Raw genomic sequence first — 17,910 nt, forward strand, 5'->3', positions numbered from 1 at the left:
GAAAAACCCTACCAGACATCGGTAGTTCTCTTTTATTACCAACTAGAATTGTCATTTGCTTGGATCTTCAATGAATATCCATCATTTGTACAAGAAGACAGTCGGCGATTTGTGTCTCAAGAGACCGGTCACCTCTACATAGCCAAAGTCGAGCCGTCAGATGTAGGAAATTACACCTGCGTTGTAACCAGCACTGTGACCAACAGCCAAGTTCTTGGATCACCAACTCCTCTAGTGCTGCGCACGGACGGTATGACTTCCCTTCTGCACCATAAATAAATAAAACACCTAGTCGTCAGTGAATGTTTTTGTCTCTTACAGTGTAACCTTTCATGCATTCTCAGAATATTGATTGCTTTATAAGAAGATAAACTATTTTGTGTTGTGTGCTCCTCTTCCTCTCATAAGTCTGACAGTGGTTTCACTGGTGGGTCCTTATGCTTCTCTTTATAAATGGAGCGTGAGGGAAATAAACTTGATTTTGAATGTAATGTGATGTAGTGCTAAAGAGAGGAAAAAAGCTTTAAAAATTACCTTTTTCAATTGTCTTATATAGGTGTGATGGGAGAATATGAACCCAAAATAGAAGTTCAGTTTCCTGAGACACTTCCTGCAGCTAAAGGCTCAACTGTGAAGCTAGAATGCTTTGCACTAGGAAAGTAAGTTTTTGACTTCAGCCATACTGAAAGTTGAAGCACATTAGGGTTCATTTACACACGAGGTGTGGAGTTCTGGCAGTCGATTTGGTGGTGTTTTCTAAAGACTTTATTTTGATCATCACAATTATTGCCTTGGAATAAGAGGGCAAAGACTCTTGGAGTAATTTTTTATTTTGTTTAGAATTAAAAAGTGTATGTTGGCAACACAGGAATTACACTTCATTTCAAATTATCTTGAATAAGATCATTGCAGTTTTGCACATATCCTTTGACCTAGCTCTTCTTTCTCTGTGTAGAAGGAAATGTTGTTGAAGTCTGCGAGAATTTTGAGTGAATTTTGCTGTTAAATGTACTTGATGATTTCATAATATTGTTTCTCCTTTACAGCTGAAATAAAGATTAAAATGTATTCCTCTTCTGAATGATATTTCACACACAATTGATATCTTTTCTCTTTCACAAATGATCTGAGAATGCATTTATGTTTCTGTAAATGTGTTTGCTTACCACTTTGCGGTTTATTTGCAGACAGCTTTGTCAGATGTTCATAATTTTAAGCGCCAGATTGATAACTTAATCACATTTATTGCGTTGGTTCCCCAGCTAGGTGAGTGGAAGTTTTAAAATCGGAGAATGAATGGCTGTTGTAGGATAGGAATTTCAAAAGACTTGCCTTGATTCTCCTTCCATGGAAGTCACTGGTAAATGTCACCCGTCTTCAGGGGAAGCCAGTGCTGATTTACAAGAAATTTTACGATCATTGGACATTCACACAGATATTCATGAAAGTTTTGGTGCCACAAGTTATAGCGTATGAAACAGAACAGTACATGCGAATCAGTTGCCATAGTGTCTGACCATCTGTCATATACAGTACGAATACCACTTTTAACACAAGATTTTAGTCACTTCTGAGTTTTCTTGTATGTTAGTTTAAGTTTCTAATTTTGACAATCAAGTACTTTAACCAAAGCTGTTGAAAATCCCTTTATTTTCTTTTTAGCCCTGTGCCTCAGATTAACTGGAGAAGAACTGATGGTCTGCCATTTCCAAGTAAAATAAAGCTGAGGAAATCCAATGGCATGATTGAAATACCTAATTTCCAGCAGGAGGATGCAGGACTGTATGAATGTATTACTGAAAACTCAAGAGGAAGAAACATTGCAAGAGGACGTCTCACTTACTATGGTAGGAAACTTTCTTCCTCCTTCTCTCCCACCCTTCTTTCCACGTGAAATATAAACCATTCTAGGGTACTTCTGGGTTTATAGCTTCTGCAATACCATCAAGCATTTGTGCTTAAAAATCCGTGGCATCTTAGCTACTTTCAGAGAATGAGAACTTCTGCACCAGGTTTTTGCATAATACTTGTAATAAATGTCCAGGCTCAAAAGGGTTGCTAAGAGTAGTGTAGAAAGTGCTTGCGCTTATTTTTCTGTGATGGAAAGACTTTTTTTTGAATGCTTCTTATTGATCCATTGGTGAAACCTTAGATTTTCAGTCAATTGGATTTATTTGGGGGATCATTTAGGCCTCACATTTACAGGAAATACAAATTTTATCTTGCTTTAGGAAAAGATTACTGATGGATATTGTCAATCCTTTGCTTTCAAAACGGCCAATTTTATTTTAAAATGAGAGAATATAATCCAACATAGGAAATGAAATAAGATGAAATTTAATAGCTGGAAACAGACAGTGTCTCTTGTGCATTTAAGGCTATAGTGTGAAATGAGTATCGGCAAAGCACATTGGTGGTGTTTTAAAGCTAGAGTGATTTGCAACAAAGTGGTAATTGACAATTTTTGTTAAAGCCAGATCTCAGCAAATATAATTTTCTTTAGGTAAATGGCAATTTAAAGAGTGTTTCAGACAGTGCTTTGGAATGCTATTCCTCATGTAGGAATATTTGAGCAAAGATTTTTTTTTTTTAAGTTGTATAAAAAAGTATAGAGCATCGCTACTGTGCAACTTCAAGCAAATGTTCTTTCTGTTTACTACTTCTGTATGCGAAGCTGCTGTTTACTAGAATGCAGTGTTGCATGTAAATTTTAGTCAATGAAGATTTTAATTTAAGGCACAACAGATTTTATAAGGAGGAAGGAAAAGAGACTTTTCCCCCCCTCAACTTCCAAATTAATAGTTAAACTGAATCGTTGCCCCATCATTGGAAATGTTCAAGGTTAGGTTGGACAGGGGACTTTGAGCAACCTGAATTTTCCATATACTAGTTGTAATTATGACTTTTTGAGAAATCTTATGAATAACATAGGGCAAAAGATCTAAGATGCTTCATCTGCCACTGTCATCTGTCATTCCAAACTTGGCACTATGCATTTGATTTTGTAAAGTGACTTTTATTCGCTACTTGAAAGTTTCAAACAAGTTGTGGTTTGTATATCAGTTTGGCTCAATACTCCTACTCCAGTTTTAAATCAGGGCGATTGTAAGACACGTCAATGTAAACTACATACAAAATAGAGTAGATTTGTTCATTAGTTCTTGTAATTACAACAGTGGGCAATCTTGAGATATTTGACCGGCTTCCCAAGTTTTGTTTTGCTCATTAAAGGACACAGAGCTGAAACAAAGGATGTCGCTAATCAATAAAAGCAAGCGAGTTGCAGTTTTGTGACAAGTAAATCGGTGTGAACATTTTCATTACAAATCCAGAAAGGGATTTGAACCCTCAAATAGAGTTCATATTTCAATATAAATGTCTGCCCATATTAGATTCATCCCTAATATGGATGTTTAGACTAAAAAGAATAATGAGACCCGTAATGGCATTAATGGCACTCCAACTGTTTCATTTCATTTGTTCTGCTTAATGAAACCCATTCTGCAGAATTAAGTAGATTTAAGTAATCTTTCTTATTTTGTTACTTGCTTTGTTGTCGCAAATAGAATGCAAACAAGTCTGTATTCAGGATAGGATCATTTTAACGCTTTTTGATAATTTGAAGGGGTTTCATTCTGTTTGTGGATCAATAATATTCTGTAACTGAAGATAATATCTTCTGATGGCTTGCCACTGCATCTGATATCAAAGCTCAGAAATCTGTCTGGTAAAGAAATCTAACCATATGCCACTCAGTCTTCCAATAAAAGATCGATATTTAAGGAAGTTGTTCTAAAAGCAGATGAGGATTTGGGGGAAATTAATGCAACATACTGAAGATTTAGAATAAAAAACTTCCATCTGCCAGAAAGTACCAACTCTGGCAAAGATGACTCAAATCTGCGTGGTAATGTTAGTGGATGTTGGCTGCTGTTAAACCATTTTATTGGTAGAAGTGTAAGACATGTCTGCTAATCATATATAGAAAAATATACGCATTACAAATGGACAAATTCCTTTTTATTTCAACAGTGAAAACATTTATTTTTCTCTCGTCAAAAGAACAAAGCACATTTCTGCTTTACCCAAGCAAGAGTATAAGAAGAGTTGGGGTTAACATTTTCCAAGTTGTCTTAGTGAAATAATGTGAAAAATAAATATCTTCAGGGGAAAAAAAATAGACAAAAATTTTCCATTTGACTGAAAAATAGAAGGTTTTCCTTTCTTTGCAGATTTTAAAGATTCTTTGTAAATGAAACATAAAGCTAGTCCTAAACAAAAGCTTGACAGATTTCATTGCTCTGCTGTGAAGCGAAACGCTCTTATTCTCCTGATTTGTTTTATAAGCTGAAACTGTAAAATTTGAATTCTGAAAATTGGGGTTTTCAGTGCATAAATGGTTTGATTAAAAAAAAAAATCAATTATGTTTTCTGTGCTATCCTGCCTCTTCTTCCAATAATGAGTTACAGTCTTGAAACCACAAAACACTTGAACATAGGCTCAACTTCAATCATATCGATAGTCATTTTCTCAAGAATGCTTATCAGTTTGGTTTAGAAATTCTGTGCACATCTGTAACTCTCTTCATGAAAAATAAAATGAGTCTGTTTTTTCTAATTTCATCGTGGGTTTTCAATATAAGTCTCAACCCATAGTTGAAGTCAATAATTAAAATAGATACTCTAAAACAGATATTTTGGGTTCTTTCATAACATTACTAACAGACTATTAATCTTCCTTTTTTCTCGTGAAGGATTTTATCAAGAAAAGCCCAACATCAAATGTTCAGTTTTTTGTCCTTTGTACAGTTCCAACATTTGTTTAATGCCAGTTTTCTCCTCAGGGGAGTTCAGAATGTGCTAAAAATAACACAATATTATCTAACTTTGATTTAATATAAAACCTGAGTATATAAATAATTTGCTTTCACTTTATTAGTGTATTTGTTTGTCATCAATGTTAGCCCTTTCCGTAAAGAGATAATAGAAGAAGAAAGAATCCATGGAGACATTTCATGGCATGGAAAAATGAGAAGAGATGCAACAATTACATTTTTGTATTTTAAGATGCAATTAAACATGTAACATGGTAGAGATATATAAGGCAATTAATTTAAAGTATAATTGAAGAAAATATATTCTTAATTAGCACATGCTGATTTAATGGAACTCATGCTTGACAGTACCAAGGTAAAATGTTTAATAGGGAGAAAAAATTCTACTGTTATTCTCCTTTTGCTCTGCAGTGGTGGTCTGTAATAGCAAAGGCGAAACCCCCAGTAATATATAGACTCTACATAATTTTTTTGTATATCAAAAAATACTTGTATATTTTGTTAATTACTTTGGTAATAATGTACCACCAAAATTATACTGAAACTACATTACTCATGTATGTGGACGAGCCTCACTGTTTAAAGCTTTTGTCTGATAGCCTGACTCTATCTTGTTCTGGGAGATGTCTTCAAAACATTAACTACAAAACCATAAATGACTAAATAATATCAAGGAGTTGCTGAGTTTGATCAGGCTGGAGTTTAATTGTCAATGCTGTCTAATAATTTAATTGCCTTGCTAAAGAGTCAAATTGTTCATCTCTTTTATATACTAAAACTTTCCCCAATGATGTAGCAATTACCTGTTGCTTGAGAGCATTTTTATTTTTGAATGGAAGTCAAAAAATGGACATCTTCAGGCATGTTTTAGATGCTTCTCTAGGTGCGGTTGTTTTATCAGAAAAAATTTATTCATGCTTAAAGTCACTTGGAGTTTTGAGATAAAATAAGGTTCATCACTGCTGTAGGCATCCGTATGAGTGTCATAGCCTGACTTTCGGATATACTACCTAGAAAAATGAAGGTTACATTTTCTGGTTGGTTTTTTTCCCCAGTATGCTTCATAACTGCTTTCTCTTGAACTATGGAAAGTTCCTTTTGACTCTAATTCATTGCCCAACTGCTGAGCTATCCAAAGGTATTTTCAAAGGAGATCTCCAGCCCAGCTTCCAGACTGTAAATTTCAAAGTAAAGATATGGGTATAAGCAGACTGCATCTTATGTGCGAGCCCCAATTAGAGAATGGAAGAGCTTCCCGTAGTCTTCTGCCTCCAAGCAGAGGCATGGCAGACCTCAGTACTCTCTGGGAGAGCGCAGTGTCTAGACAAGTCATGGGCCTGAAGTTCTGCCTTTCCTTCATGCTATTCCTATGGTGTACAGAATTAGAAGGAGATTTTTATTGGAGTCTCTTACTCTGAAGGAAATCATATATAAAAATACATCTTAACATGCATCGTGCATGGTACCCCTCAAATTCTTTACAAATTAGATCTCAGCACAGCTTCTGAAAAGCGTCTACTTCTTCAGCCATTGTTTCCAAGAGCTCGTTGCAGTCGCTCATTGCAGTTGGTCTTCATTCGCATCAAAACCCAGAACAGTCATTGCAAAGAGTTTCTTAAAAATCTAAAAAAATGGTTCTCACTTTCCTTATGACCTACAGGGATGCCTTAGAGTGTAATGAAGCAAGAGTTGTTTTCTTCAGGAAGACCTGCCTGGACTAATTAGCTGGAAGAAAAGGGTGATTGTAGCCACCAAAAAAAAGATGACTGAGTCTTCTCACTGGGATAAATTTTATGAAGTTACACACTTGTATCACTTCTTGCCTGTGGGACCATGAGTATTGAAAGGAATATTTTAAGCAAAAACAACTGAAGCAAAATAGAGTCTGATGCTTTTCCAAGTGACTGACTATGAGGCTGATGGCTAACCTTCTTTAGAATATCAGTTACCTACAAGTATTTTCTCCTAAGGGAACTTTATAGGAATCTTCATGAAGATTGCACAGCAAGTTCCTAAGAATTCTTAATAGTACAGCACAATACAGATTCCTATCACAGTCTCAAACCCTGCACTACAAACTCCATTAAAATCAACTTCCAACCTTTCAACTTACAGGACATCATATTTTTTTCATCTCAGTGAAGGTATGTTGCCTGTTTGCCTATTCCTTGCTTAAGGAGGAAGGAGTGGTGTCTCCTCAGGAAGATCTAAGTTATACACCAAGCCAATGAAGTAGCTCCATGAGAGAATGAGGCTTTGTTACCAAGTCATTAGTCTTCCTTCAAGAGCACAGATGTGGCGGTGGTGGTGGAACCAGATGTTCTAAACAGGTATCATTTGTCTAATGTTGTCTAGACCTCAAGAGGAATAAAGCCGTATATACAGAATCATTTAGGTACAGTCAGGCAGAGCTCAATAAAAAGCCTAGTGTTGGGCTTGGAAAGTCATGCTTATCTTTTGAAGAGGATATGTAGATCTACTTGATACATCATGACCTTCTGTCTTGCACTTTTCTCAGCTGCTGCAATGTGGACCATCTTTACCTTGGCCAAGATTCAGAGTATTCAGTGGAATATTCCCAGCTGGAATTGCCCGTTTAGCTGCCTTTTCAATTTTGAACTGGTTAGTTGAATTGTTCTTTTTCAAAGAGCTTCTAATACTTTTACAGCCTTTTTTAAAGACTTTGAGATGTGGCAGATTGAAAAGGGTATTTTTCTTTCTGCTGAATTCCTTCATCAGTAATTTGGAGAGAAAAAGAGCCTTCCTCAAGAAAATCACTGAAGTCTACATCAACACTCTCTTGCGAATGAACAAGCACCATAAATTTCTCATGTTGTGGCTTAGGAAGCTCTGTTCTGTTCATTTCTGTTTTGAGTGGTTGTCTTGCTCCTACGCTTTCCAAAAAGACCCAGTTTATCATATCTACCGTGGAGACTTGCGAAACCCTCCTATGGAGACTCTCTGACATGAAGTGTCCTAAAATGAAGATTTATGGTGTAGACAATGTTTTTTCTTATTAGTGGAATTGAATCCAAGATCTTGAACTTGAAAATAGACTATATTTAACCTACTTTCAAGTGGAGATAGGCAGCAGATGTGAAATATTGCACATGTATGGATCCATCAATAATTCAAGCACTGTTGCTTGTTGCATAAATATTTAGGTATGCAAAGTGCAGGAAGCATGCCAACATGGAGTCCTGAGCTTTCATCCACTTGACACATGTGGGGCAAATACGCCAAATGACAATGTGAGGTAAAGCAATGGCTCTTTCTTGAACTCCAGTGTTGTAACATTAACTTTCAAGATTTAACCAAAATTAATATCAGCAAGATAGTACGTTTGTCTGACACAAAGATCAGGTTATCGTGTCTTTTAGAGCTGACCTTGATAAAGAGAGTGTAAAAAATATATCATCCCCAAATCGGGGGTGTTAATCCTCATGGGGTATAAGGGACGTGCAAAACAAAAGTAGTAACAGAGGGTTTCACTGTCAGCAAATATTGGTTGAATTTCAAAACCTCCTAAGTTAATATCTCAATGAATACATTTTAGTAAGTTCTTCTGTGAGAAGTTAATCCTAAGTACGTATACATAAATCATAAATAGTATTAATCCTCGTTATCATAAAAGTATGATACTGTACATGATCATGTTGAGATCTTACCGCTGCATTGCAGAATATATGATGGAGACAAAATTTGTATGCTAGAAAAGAATGAATCTTTTTAAATGAAATTAATACCAACCCTCATCCAAACGTTGGTCTGCTGGTCTTGTGCCTATGGCAGTGGAACAGGTTCAGCTCTCTGCTCTGCTGCAGACTTCCCTTGTGGCCATGGGCGAGTCATTAATTTCCCTGGTCTGAATTAATTGCTGGTGTAACTCCATTGTAGTAGGAAGTTCAACAGGAATTAATCTGACCTTCTTTGCTTTCAAAACTCATCTATTAAATAATAATATTTTCCTGTATCACCAGGAACTTTTTTTGTCCTAGTTGTTTTGATGTGAGAGTGTTATGAGGTTTTCCTAAATTACCAATTTAGGAAAATCTTTAGGGTAATCAAATGGACTCTGGAAAATTCTTTTGCCCTTAGCTATATATTTGCAACCAAGTTTCATCCTACTTTTTATCTGTTTTCTCCATATGCAATGTCCAGAATTTTTCTTTTCTTGGAGAAATAGCATATATTGAGATTATAAACGTTCTAGTAAATTCAATACATTCAAAGAAAATTCACACGAATTAGCTATAAAACAGTGTTGTGCTCTTGTGTGAAATAGCACCAAAGGAATAAACTATTGTTGTCTTTCATGCAGTGATGTTTATTTGCCAAGTGAGCTTTTTTTTTTACCCTATGAAAGCTGTGACAGATGTTTCAAACTCTATCTTTACAGCTTTAATTATATTTTAGGTAATTCTGAAGGATATATGTTATTAATACATCAAAATTTTGTTTAAAAATTGATGATTATTATGGCCTTTCTTAAGGCCATATTCTGGTTTGTGTCACCCAAATGCTGTGCTAAGCCTAATGCTTTCAAAAACAGTCTCATATATCCATGTATTCATCCAGTTAAGTACTGACTAGCATTAGAAAACAATTTAAATGGTATTTAGAACTAAGGCTGACATACCATTACATTTTTTTTAGGACTTAAAGGATTCTTTTCAGCATTAATTTGATGATTTAGCTACACCAATTATTTAATTCCAACATCACCACTAATTTCTTTATCTTACATTTACCTCAATTTCAAAGTTGTGTTGTTTAATCATTAGTGATTTTAATGTTGGTTTCACTAGTTCAGCTTTAGTGATCTGTAATCTCAATTTTCTTTTGGTTTACTGCTTGTAATAAAAATGTATAAAAGGAACAGTGAGTAATTTGCTTCATTAGGTGACTTGAAGCAGAACCAGTGAGAACCTCTGTTGGTACAAACCAGTCTACACAGAAAACCGATGAGTGCTGTGCAAGTTAGCCCTTTGATTCTCATATGGAACAGTAACTTTTTAGGGTCTTTGTTGTTGATGCGTATTTCATCTGCAGCAAAACCTCACTGGATCCAGACGATAAAAGATATTGAAGTTGCTGTGGAGGACACCTTATACTGGGATTGCAGAGCAAGTGGGAAGCCCAAACCATCATATAGGTGGCTGAAGAATGGAGACCAACTGTCAATAGAGGTAACGTTCTGTTTTGAAAACATGATGCTATGTAAAATTAGCAATACTTCATATAAGTATGAGAATTCGCAAAAGTCCATGTAATTAGTCAAGAGAAATATTTGATACTGGTTTTCGTATGTTTGTCAAGAGTATCCAGATGGAAACTTGAAAGGCTGTAGTACCAGAAACACAAAGACAAATTATGTTGTACAAAAATATCCCAGCTAAAAGCAGATTTAAAAGCAACGATAGAACCATAGAAATACGTATGTAAAGAAAGACTGGAGAAGGAAGTTGAATTGAAGTTATACATTAAGAACCATAAATGAGAGACAGAGAACTGAAATGATTTTGTTATACTTGCTATTGGCATTTCATTAAACGTAATAAGAAAACATATTCAAACTTCTTGATGAAAAAAGACAAAAATCCTGAATATTCATAGGGTCAACATTACTTGATGTAAAGAGTGAAATATAAACAGCAATGTAACGTAGGTATGTGCTTTAATACAATTGTTAAAGTAAATTAATGGAAAGTAATGCATTTGGTGACAGGGAAAAGAAGTTGTACTTAGAAGGTGAGGTACTTGGTCTCCCAGATCAGAAACGCAGAAAAGCATCTGATACCCATATTGATCTTAAATCTCACTGCTTCATGGAGAAAACTGCTCAGTTCAGGTTATCAGGAATATAAACTATGGGTACTACCCCATCGCAGGAAGGCATTTTGCCCTTGGCCAATGCATTGCACTCAACGTTGGCACTCACAGTTGAAGAAGAAAGAGTGACTACTCAAGTGAATTCAGTGGATGGCTATGAAAAATGATCTAAGCACTGAAAAACATTTCTTACCATTCAGAGTGTTATAGTTATATGCTCACTAAAAGGAATGGTAGTGTTTCATGAACAGGTTAAATGAGGGAGTACAAAATCTCATCTCAGTGATTTAAGAGCATTGTTACCATATCGTACAAAGTCACTGAGGTAATGTGCTTTTTTTACCTCGGTAAGTACAAAAATATCTTCTCTCATTCAGTCTTCCCATTTCTCCGCTTTTGAGTATCGGTGTCCAGCCTTTTGTCATGGTGTCATAAGGGCATAAGCGTGCCTTACTCTGGAAATAGTTAAGGACTGTAAACTGTAGGACTAACTCTTCGAAAGCCGGTGCTGAGGAGACATCAGGAGTTCTCTGTGTATAGTGATCAGTTGTCTTCAGCTCCTTGACTGCAATAATCCTTCTTCATGCTGGGTCTCCTCCACAAAAATCTGCTGGGGTTGTTCTGCCTAGCTCCCCTTCTTCATAAACAAATCTTTTGTAAGGGAGAGTAAGAAGAGCAGCTTGGGATGCTAGATAGAGGATCAAGACATGGAGACTCAGGCTTGTTCCTCTTTGGGATTGTTTTGTCCTTTGTCTAACTGGCTGAGCACCTTGCAATAAACTGGGAGGGGACCTGTCAAGGAAGGGGCTGAGCTGAGCTGTCCTGACTGCCCATAGATAGCCGGAGTCACCCTGCACTGAGGCCAACTGTAAGTACATGCCCTTAGGAAAAGGCAGAGAGTGAGTACCATTGCATTAGGCCTGGTAAGCCATGTCCAGATCCCCCCCCAAAAAAATCAGAAAAAGTTTTTGAGCAAATAGTTTGTTCTTTTGTCCGTTATTGTTTCTCTGGTTTTCCCCAAAGGAGAAGCTCCTTTGGTTTTGTCTTTGTCACTGGCTCCTTTTCTCACCAGTTCCTGCCACTCCGTCCTCAAATTAGTCACTTCTTATCGTAATTCATATAGCTTTCCAAGAATAAGCAAGATGAGAAGATCCCTATACTTTAGTAGCTTTGTCGGCTCTAAGGCACTTAAATATGTGTCTTCCCTGTAATGACTGTTGGAATTTTTTCTGCATAGTGTTACAGAGAGCTCATTAGCAAATGGCATGTGTGAAATCTCTAAATAGTACGAAATGCCAGTGCCATCTGTATAGTTTGGATACTCTGATCTGTCGTGAGGAGCCTAATATGATTTGGTCCATATTTCTGGGGAAATACGAGGGTATTTGAGATTGCAAAGCCTCTGTGAAACTGAGCAAGTTTGAAGAACTGATTTCATACACTCTCCTGCCAAGTCTCTGTATTTGATCACTGTTGCCATACCATGATGTGGTCATGTCACTTACTTTAAAACTGTTCTCATGATTATGCTGTTACATTTACCCCATTTATTGTATTTATGCTGTCCTGTTTATATTTCTTACTTATTTTGAATTTTTCACAGGAAATATATCATCAATAAAGATATTTTTCTTAATATTCAGGGAAGGATCCAAATTGAAAATGGTGCACTTACAATATCAAATCTAAATCTGACAGATTCTGGCAGATACCAGTGCATAGCTGAAAATAAACATGGTGTCATCTATTCGAGTGCAGAGCTCAGGGTTGTAGGTAAGATTTTCATTTTTCGCTAAAACACAAACCTCATTCTCCCTCTCCACACGCCCTCCACCTGCCTTGTATTCCACCTCGTCATGATCTCAAATTTAACTCACTCAGATGCTATCACTGAAATAAACATTTTTGTCAACCTAATATCTTTTTATCTGCAGTGCCGAGGCGTTGACTCATCTGCTTCCAGAGGATTTGCAGTCCAATCATTCATTGCTTTAAAACAGAACACAGCTAAATTATTCATTAGGGGAAGAGCAGAGATGGGGGCTTGGACACAGGCCTGAAGATTAAAACCGTTCACGTGGTCTGGAGGCAGCACTGGCTCCGCACATCAGTCAGCTGCACTCACCTTCTGCACCGCGGTTCCAGTGCTCCCAGGGGAGCCATGTCATTTAAAAGCAATCAGCTGCTCTTGTGTGCAGCCTTTCTTGATCGAGGGGACAAGGGATTGTCATTCAGTCATTCAAATGGTGTGTGCTTGAGTCTAAAATGGTAACAACCGTTTGTTTGAGGGAACTTGTGACTGCCTTACGCACTCATATGCTTGTGCGATTTCTACCTCCAGCGTAGACTGATTTCAAAACTAAGCCTGTAAGAGCAATGTGTTTTGGGGACATGAGTTATTTCCTTTCTGTTGTTAAGGTTACAGTCGCTCAGCAGACTGCTCCCTCAGCCTTGGTCTCCTAGAATACCGAATTTCCTTTTGAAGTTCAGTGTTAGTATAGGTAGAAGTCGTGTACCTTTTCTTAACTGTTAGTTAACGAAAACTATACCCGCTCAGAATGAGCTGCGCTGTAATTTTATGTCATGTAACATATCTGATCTGATGTGCATTCTCACATGAAACTAGGAGCCAAACAGTTCCTTGAGTTTTGATGAGACTGCTGGTGTTGACTGCCCTCCCTGGACTTAGACAAGTCATGTATGCTCACATTCAGCAAAGCATAAAGTTAGGCATGTGCTTAACGCTCGTTGGGTTCACTGAGCTTCAGCTCAGATGAAGTCGGTGTGATCTGCTGTGCCTGCTTCGTTAGGTGACGTACTCTGCACAACTGAGACCTTTACTTTTGTATCAGTATAAGGAGGAGAAATAATTGTCCAATAGAAGATCCATTTGAACTAATTAATTCATGTTTTTAATTATGTTTGGAATCCGAGAAGTGTCGTGTAAGTGCTAAATAGTAGTCTCATTAATATAATTAAAGGTGCTTTATTTCACTATTACTATCCCTTCTGTTTTAGCTGCTGCTCCAGATTTTTCCAAGAATCCAATGAAGAAACTGATCCAGGTTCAAATAGGCAGGACAGCTGATTTTGAATGCAAACCCAAAGCTTCCCCTAAGGCCAAATGTTCCTGGAAGAAGGGAGGTGAGCAGCTACATGAAAATGAAAGGTATCAAGTTACATTGGTTTATTTGTTTTAATCTTACAAAAAGCTTATTTATGTCTTTTTATGCAGTAGTGTCATTTGTAGATCCAAATAGTTGTAAAGTCTCTCTGAAGTCTGTCTAGCTGGGGGGGTTGTTTGGTTGTTTTTTTAATTGTCGTTGTATCTGAGCACTGAGAGTGCATGCATATTGCTTTCTTTAAGGTCAAGGGCCAGATTTTATTTTCAGTTTAATGTAGAGTTTGGCCTGATTTAGAGAGAACCAGGTACTGATAGAAAACTGGAAATACAAAGCTTATAAAACAGTACTTAAAGCCTTCAACAAAATACTCTGAAAGTGCTGGCAAGGAGGCAGATGAGGCATATTACAGCCATGGTGATAATGTGGCTGAGAGAAAAAAAAAGAGATTAAAAAAAAAATAAAATTCCAGTTGGCAAAAGTTAATAATTGGTAGGTCCAGAATAGCACTCTTACCATTCTAATATTTTGATTTTTACTGTTCTGGTACTGTGTTTGTTTATATGGGAAAAGTTATTACAAAGATGACTCAAAATTGTAGGTGACACACATGCAAAAAAAGGAATTATGCAAGGTTTTCCAGGTGATTGCAAGGTGGACCTCATAAACCCAAACACTTGAGCTGAATGGTAACAGATGAAAATCGGTATTGGCAAATGTGTAATACACTTTGGAAAGAAAAAGTAAAACAGTAAAACCACTTGTATCCAAGTGTTGTAAATTAACTGGGAACACTTAGGAAAGTGATACAAGCGTCTTTGTGCACAGGTGGGTGAAAACATCTGCTTGGTATGCATTATCAGTTAAATAATAGAGCAGTGATAGGTATGGGACAGAACAGAAAATAACTTTTAAAATTTTGTTATGCCATTACAAAAATTCATTCCCTTGGATATTGTGTTAAGTGCTGGTCATCTTCTCTCAGAAATATGTAGTAGGATGGGTGATGAAAATATTTAGAAGCATGACTAATGGATCTCTAGTCAGTTCAGCCATTGAAAAGATTAAGATTGTATGACTTCAGGAAGAACTAAGAGGTGTGTGAAAGAAAATGAGATGTGTACTCATTATGAACGTACTTGTTCGTACATATACTTAATTTCATGTGCATGTTGTTCAGATGAAAACAGGAAAAGAAAATACACTTTCACGTTTCAAGCAGCCATGAACTTTATTTACCAATGATAACATATGTTGCTGTTTCTTTAGCGTTTACATGATAGTGAATGTGTTTTGGTGTTAGTAATTCTCAGTGGAGAGTTTGTGATTCACCTATATCCTCAGCTATTGACTTCCAACAACACGTAAACATTTTTTTCCAGCACTAACCATTAAAGCATTATTGAATTAGTCATAAACTAGAATTGCACAAGTCTACTGATTAAATTGTATAATCAAACTACACAGAAGCTACGTCTCTGCACTCTGGAGCAGCCATTTGCTTTGCATCTCTCCAACATTAGAGATTACTGCCTTTTCAAGCTTTCTGTTTTACATTTCAGTATTTGCATAGACTGGGAATTTCAGGTAGTGAACTGGGACAGGGAAAAAAAAAACCTTGGATGAAAGGTGTAATTAAGACAGTTATATATGTGATTTAGCATGAAACTAGGCAGTGTGGTACTTAGGACATTCCAGCTGCAGCACTTCAGCACTCTGTACAGGCTGTAAAAACTCCTGGGAGCAGAATAAGTATTTGGGAGTTTAGTCTGCCCTGAGGTCAGCCTTTCTGCAGCTAGTTGCTGGAGTATCTGAGTTAGATCCAGACTGTAGTCACAGCAACAGCCACAGAAAATCATAGGGTTTGCCTGGGAGCAGTGAGGACAGGATGACTGCGAGTGTTCCTCTTGCGACGCTCCGGTATCACCCTGTACTTAGCAGGATTATTCAGGGACAATGGTATCACTGAAGTGTCCAGAAGTCCAGACGTGAGACTGAGGAAACCGAACGTTTTGTTTTTGAAGGAGGATTGCTATGGTAGTGTGTTGTGATTTCATGAATGTACCCCTGCTCCTCTAGGTCTTTGTGTTAGGTTTTACAAAGCTTAGCCTGTCACCGGGAAGCTATTTCTGAGCCAGGTGAAATTCTTCTAGTCCTATTCCTGTAAAACATCACGCTGTGGTTTTGTTTCGAAATTTCTAAACGCAGAAGATGCTACCAGATAAGTCAGAACTTAGAGGCTGTGATTGAGACCATTATTTGCTCCGTTGTAAGGCTAGAGCGCTCTCCTTGTACCCAAAAGGTTTGGACGCTTGCTGTCATCTTGATCTGTGCAGCTCTGGCTCTTTCTTCACAGGGACCACAATAGTTTTCATGTGTTCAAGTGTTAAGTGTTGTCAAATGTGGCAACTTGGCAGAAGATTAGGCGTCTGTCATTACAGAGCTTGACACAGTACCACAGACTCGCTACCTGGCTGCATGCCTGCAAGCAAGCAAGCAAAATCTCATTCAAAATAACACTAGTTGTTTTTATTTTCTACATGAAACCTCCCATCATCTTGTAATGACATAATATCATACTGATAAATAAGTCTGTAACGCAGGGCCACAATGATCTCTAAAATATATGTGAAACCTGTTGCTTTTTGATGATTCTCAGTTATTTTTATGATCACTTTTGTAAAGCGTGTGCATAAATGCATAGCACCTGATTTTCTCCATTTAGGAAGATTCCTAGTGTTTGTCCCCATACCATTCCCATAAAAAGGCAGGCAGGAAGAATGGTATCCTTCCCAGTCCTGCCTGTCTCTTCTGTTGGAGCTGCCTGTCATCAGCCTTCAGCTAAGCTGTGTAGGTTCAATTCATGATAGTCAAAGCTGCCAGGCATGCGTGGACCTTGCAGGGCTCCACACACGTCCAGGAGAAGAGTGTTTCAGCCACGACTTGTGTCTTGCTTTGTGAGCTTTCTGTCTGGATGGGCATCAGATCTGGTCTTAATGGTTGCTTTGGATTGCCCTTCAAAAGCAGTACCCACCAATTTCATTTGTGGTGATGGTACCAGGCTCAAGGAGAGTAGTGTTCAGTTTCTGAAAATGTATTGAGCATGCATGATGCTGCCTGCTTAGATTTATGAGCATAAATTATGGCTTTTAGCTCTGCAAAGTGCAGGTATTTCCAAAATATGGCCCAAAATGTCTCCTACTATATTTTTGATGGCACACTGTAAATGTCTTACAGAGGAAACATAATAACAAGCCAATAATCCTGAATTAATCTAAATGAAGTACGCTTGCCTTCAGAGAAAAGCAGAAATGCGATTCTTTGCAGAAAGCACTGGAGTTCATTACTGTCTGCTACGAATAATTGCAATTCATGAATTTCTTGCAGTTTTACAATTCTTGCAATTCAGGAAAGGGTTTCCAATTAGCAGTACATTTTTCAACCATTAACTACATTTCTAATGGAGACGTCCGTTGCGGAGGATGTCTTTTTTAATTGCAGAAAAAGGAAGGAATGAGTTCCTAAAAGGGGTAATGCTGGCCACAGAGGTCCAGCATGCACTTTACCTAGGAGAGGTAGGGGAGGCAGAATGAGCTTCATTACATTTGGAGCTCCGACCTACGGTAGGGTTCAGGCTCACAGAGCGCTCCTTAGGAGAGACAGAGAGAGATGGGGTGTGAGACGGAGACTGAGACTCCCCTCCTTTACAGTTGCCATTTGCTTGTAAAGAGCAAGCAGGGTCTTCAAAGAGTGCAGCAAGTTATTTTGTCTCCGTAAGTCAGCTCCTGCAAGGGAGCAGCTCTTGCACTATATCCCGCATGGATAAATACATGTATAGTTTCCCAAATTCATTTGCCCTTGAGTAGTTAAAACCATATTCTTGTTGGTTTTGGTAGGTTTGCTTGTGGCGTAATGGAGTTATTCAGCGTTGTTAGAGAACGGGGGCAATGTAATGTTTTGTTTTTCATGTAAACATACACAAAGGTTGGAGCGTGTCCTCTTCTGAGGATGTGCCAGCACATTCCTCCAGCACTCTGGTATAGATACTGTGGTTAGACCATGCTAGTTTGGGCTGTACCTGAACTGGGAAGGCTCTCTGGAAGGCTTAGAGGCCAAACATG

General features: G+C 37.6%; 1 protein-coding gene across 1 annotated transcript in view; it reads left to right on the top strand.

The window, feature by feature from the left end:
- CNTN3 (contactin 3) overlaps nt 1-17,910 on the top strand; it is a 99,065-nt gene that overhangs the window by 58,098 nt on the left and 23,057 nt on the right. The window contains exons 4-9 of the mRNA XM_050904572.1: nt 47-250; nt 557-659; nt 1,663-1,847; nt 9,888-10,024; nt 12,311-12,440; nt 13,686-13,836. Of these exons, the coding sequence (XP_050760529.1) occupies nt 47-250; nt 557-659; nt 1,663-1,847; nt 9,888-10,024; nt 12,311-12,440; nt 13,686-13,836 (910 nt within the window). The remainder of the gene's footprint in view (nt 1-46; nt 251-556; nt 660-1,662; nt 1,848-9,887; nt 10,025-12,310; nt 12,441-13,685; nt 13,837-17,910) is intronic.

The sequence above is a fragment of the Gymnogyps californianus genome, chromosome 13 (assembly GCF_018139145.2).
Source record: "Gymnogyps californianus isolate 813 chromosome 13, ASM1813914v2, whole genome shotgun sequence".
Lineage (NCBI taxonomy): Eukaryota > Metazoa > Chordata > Aves > Accipitriformes > Cathartidae > Gymnogyps > Gymnogyps californianus.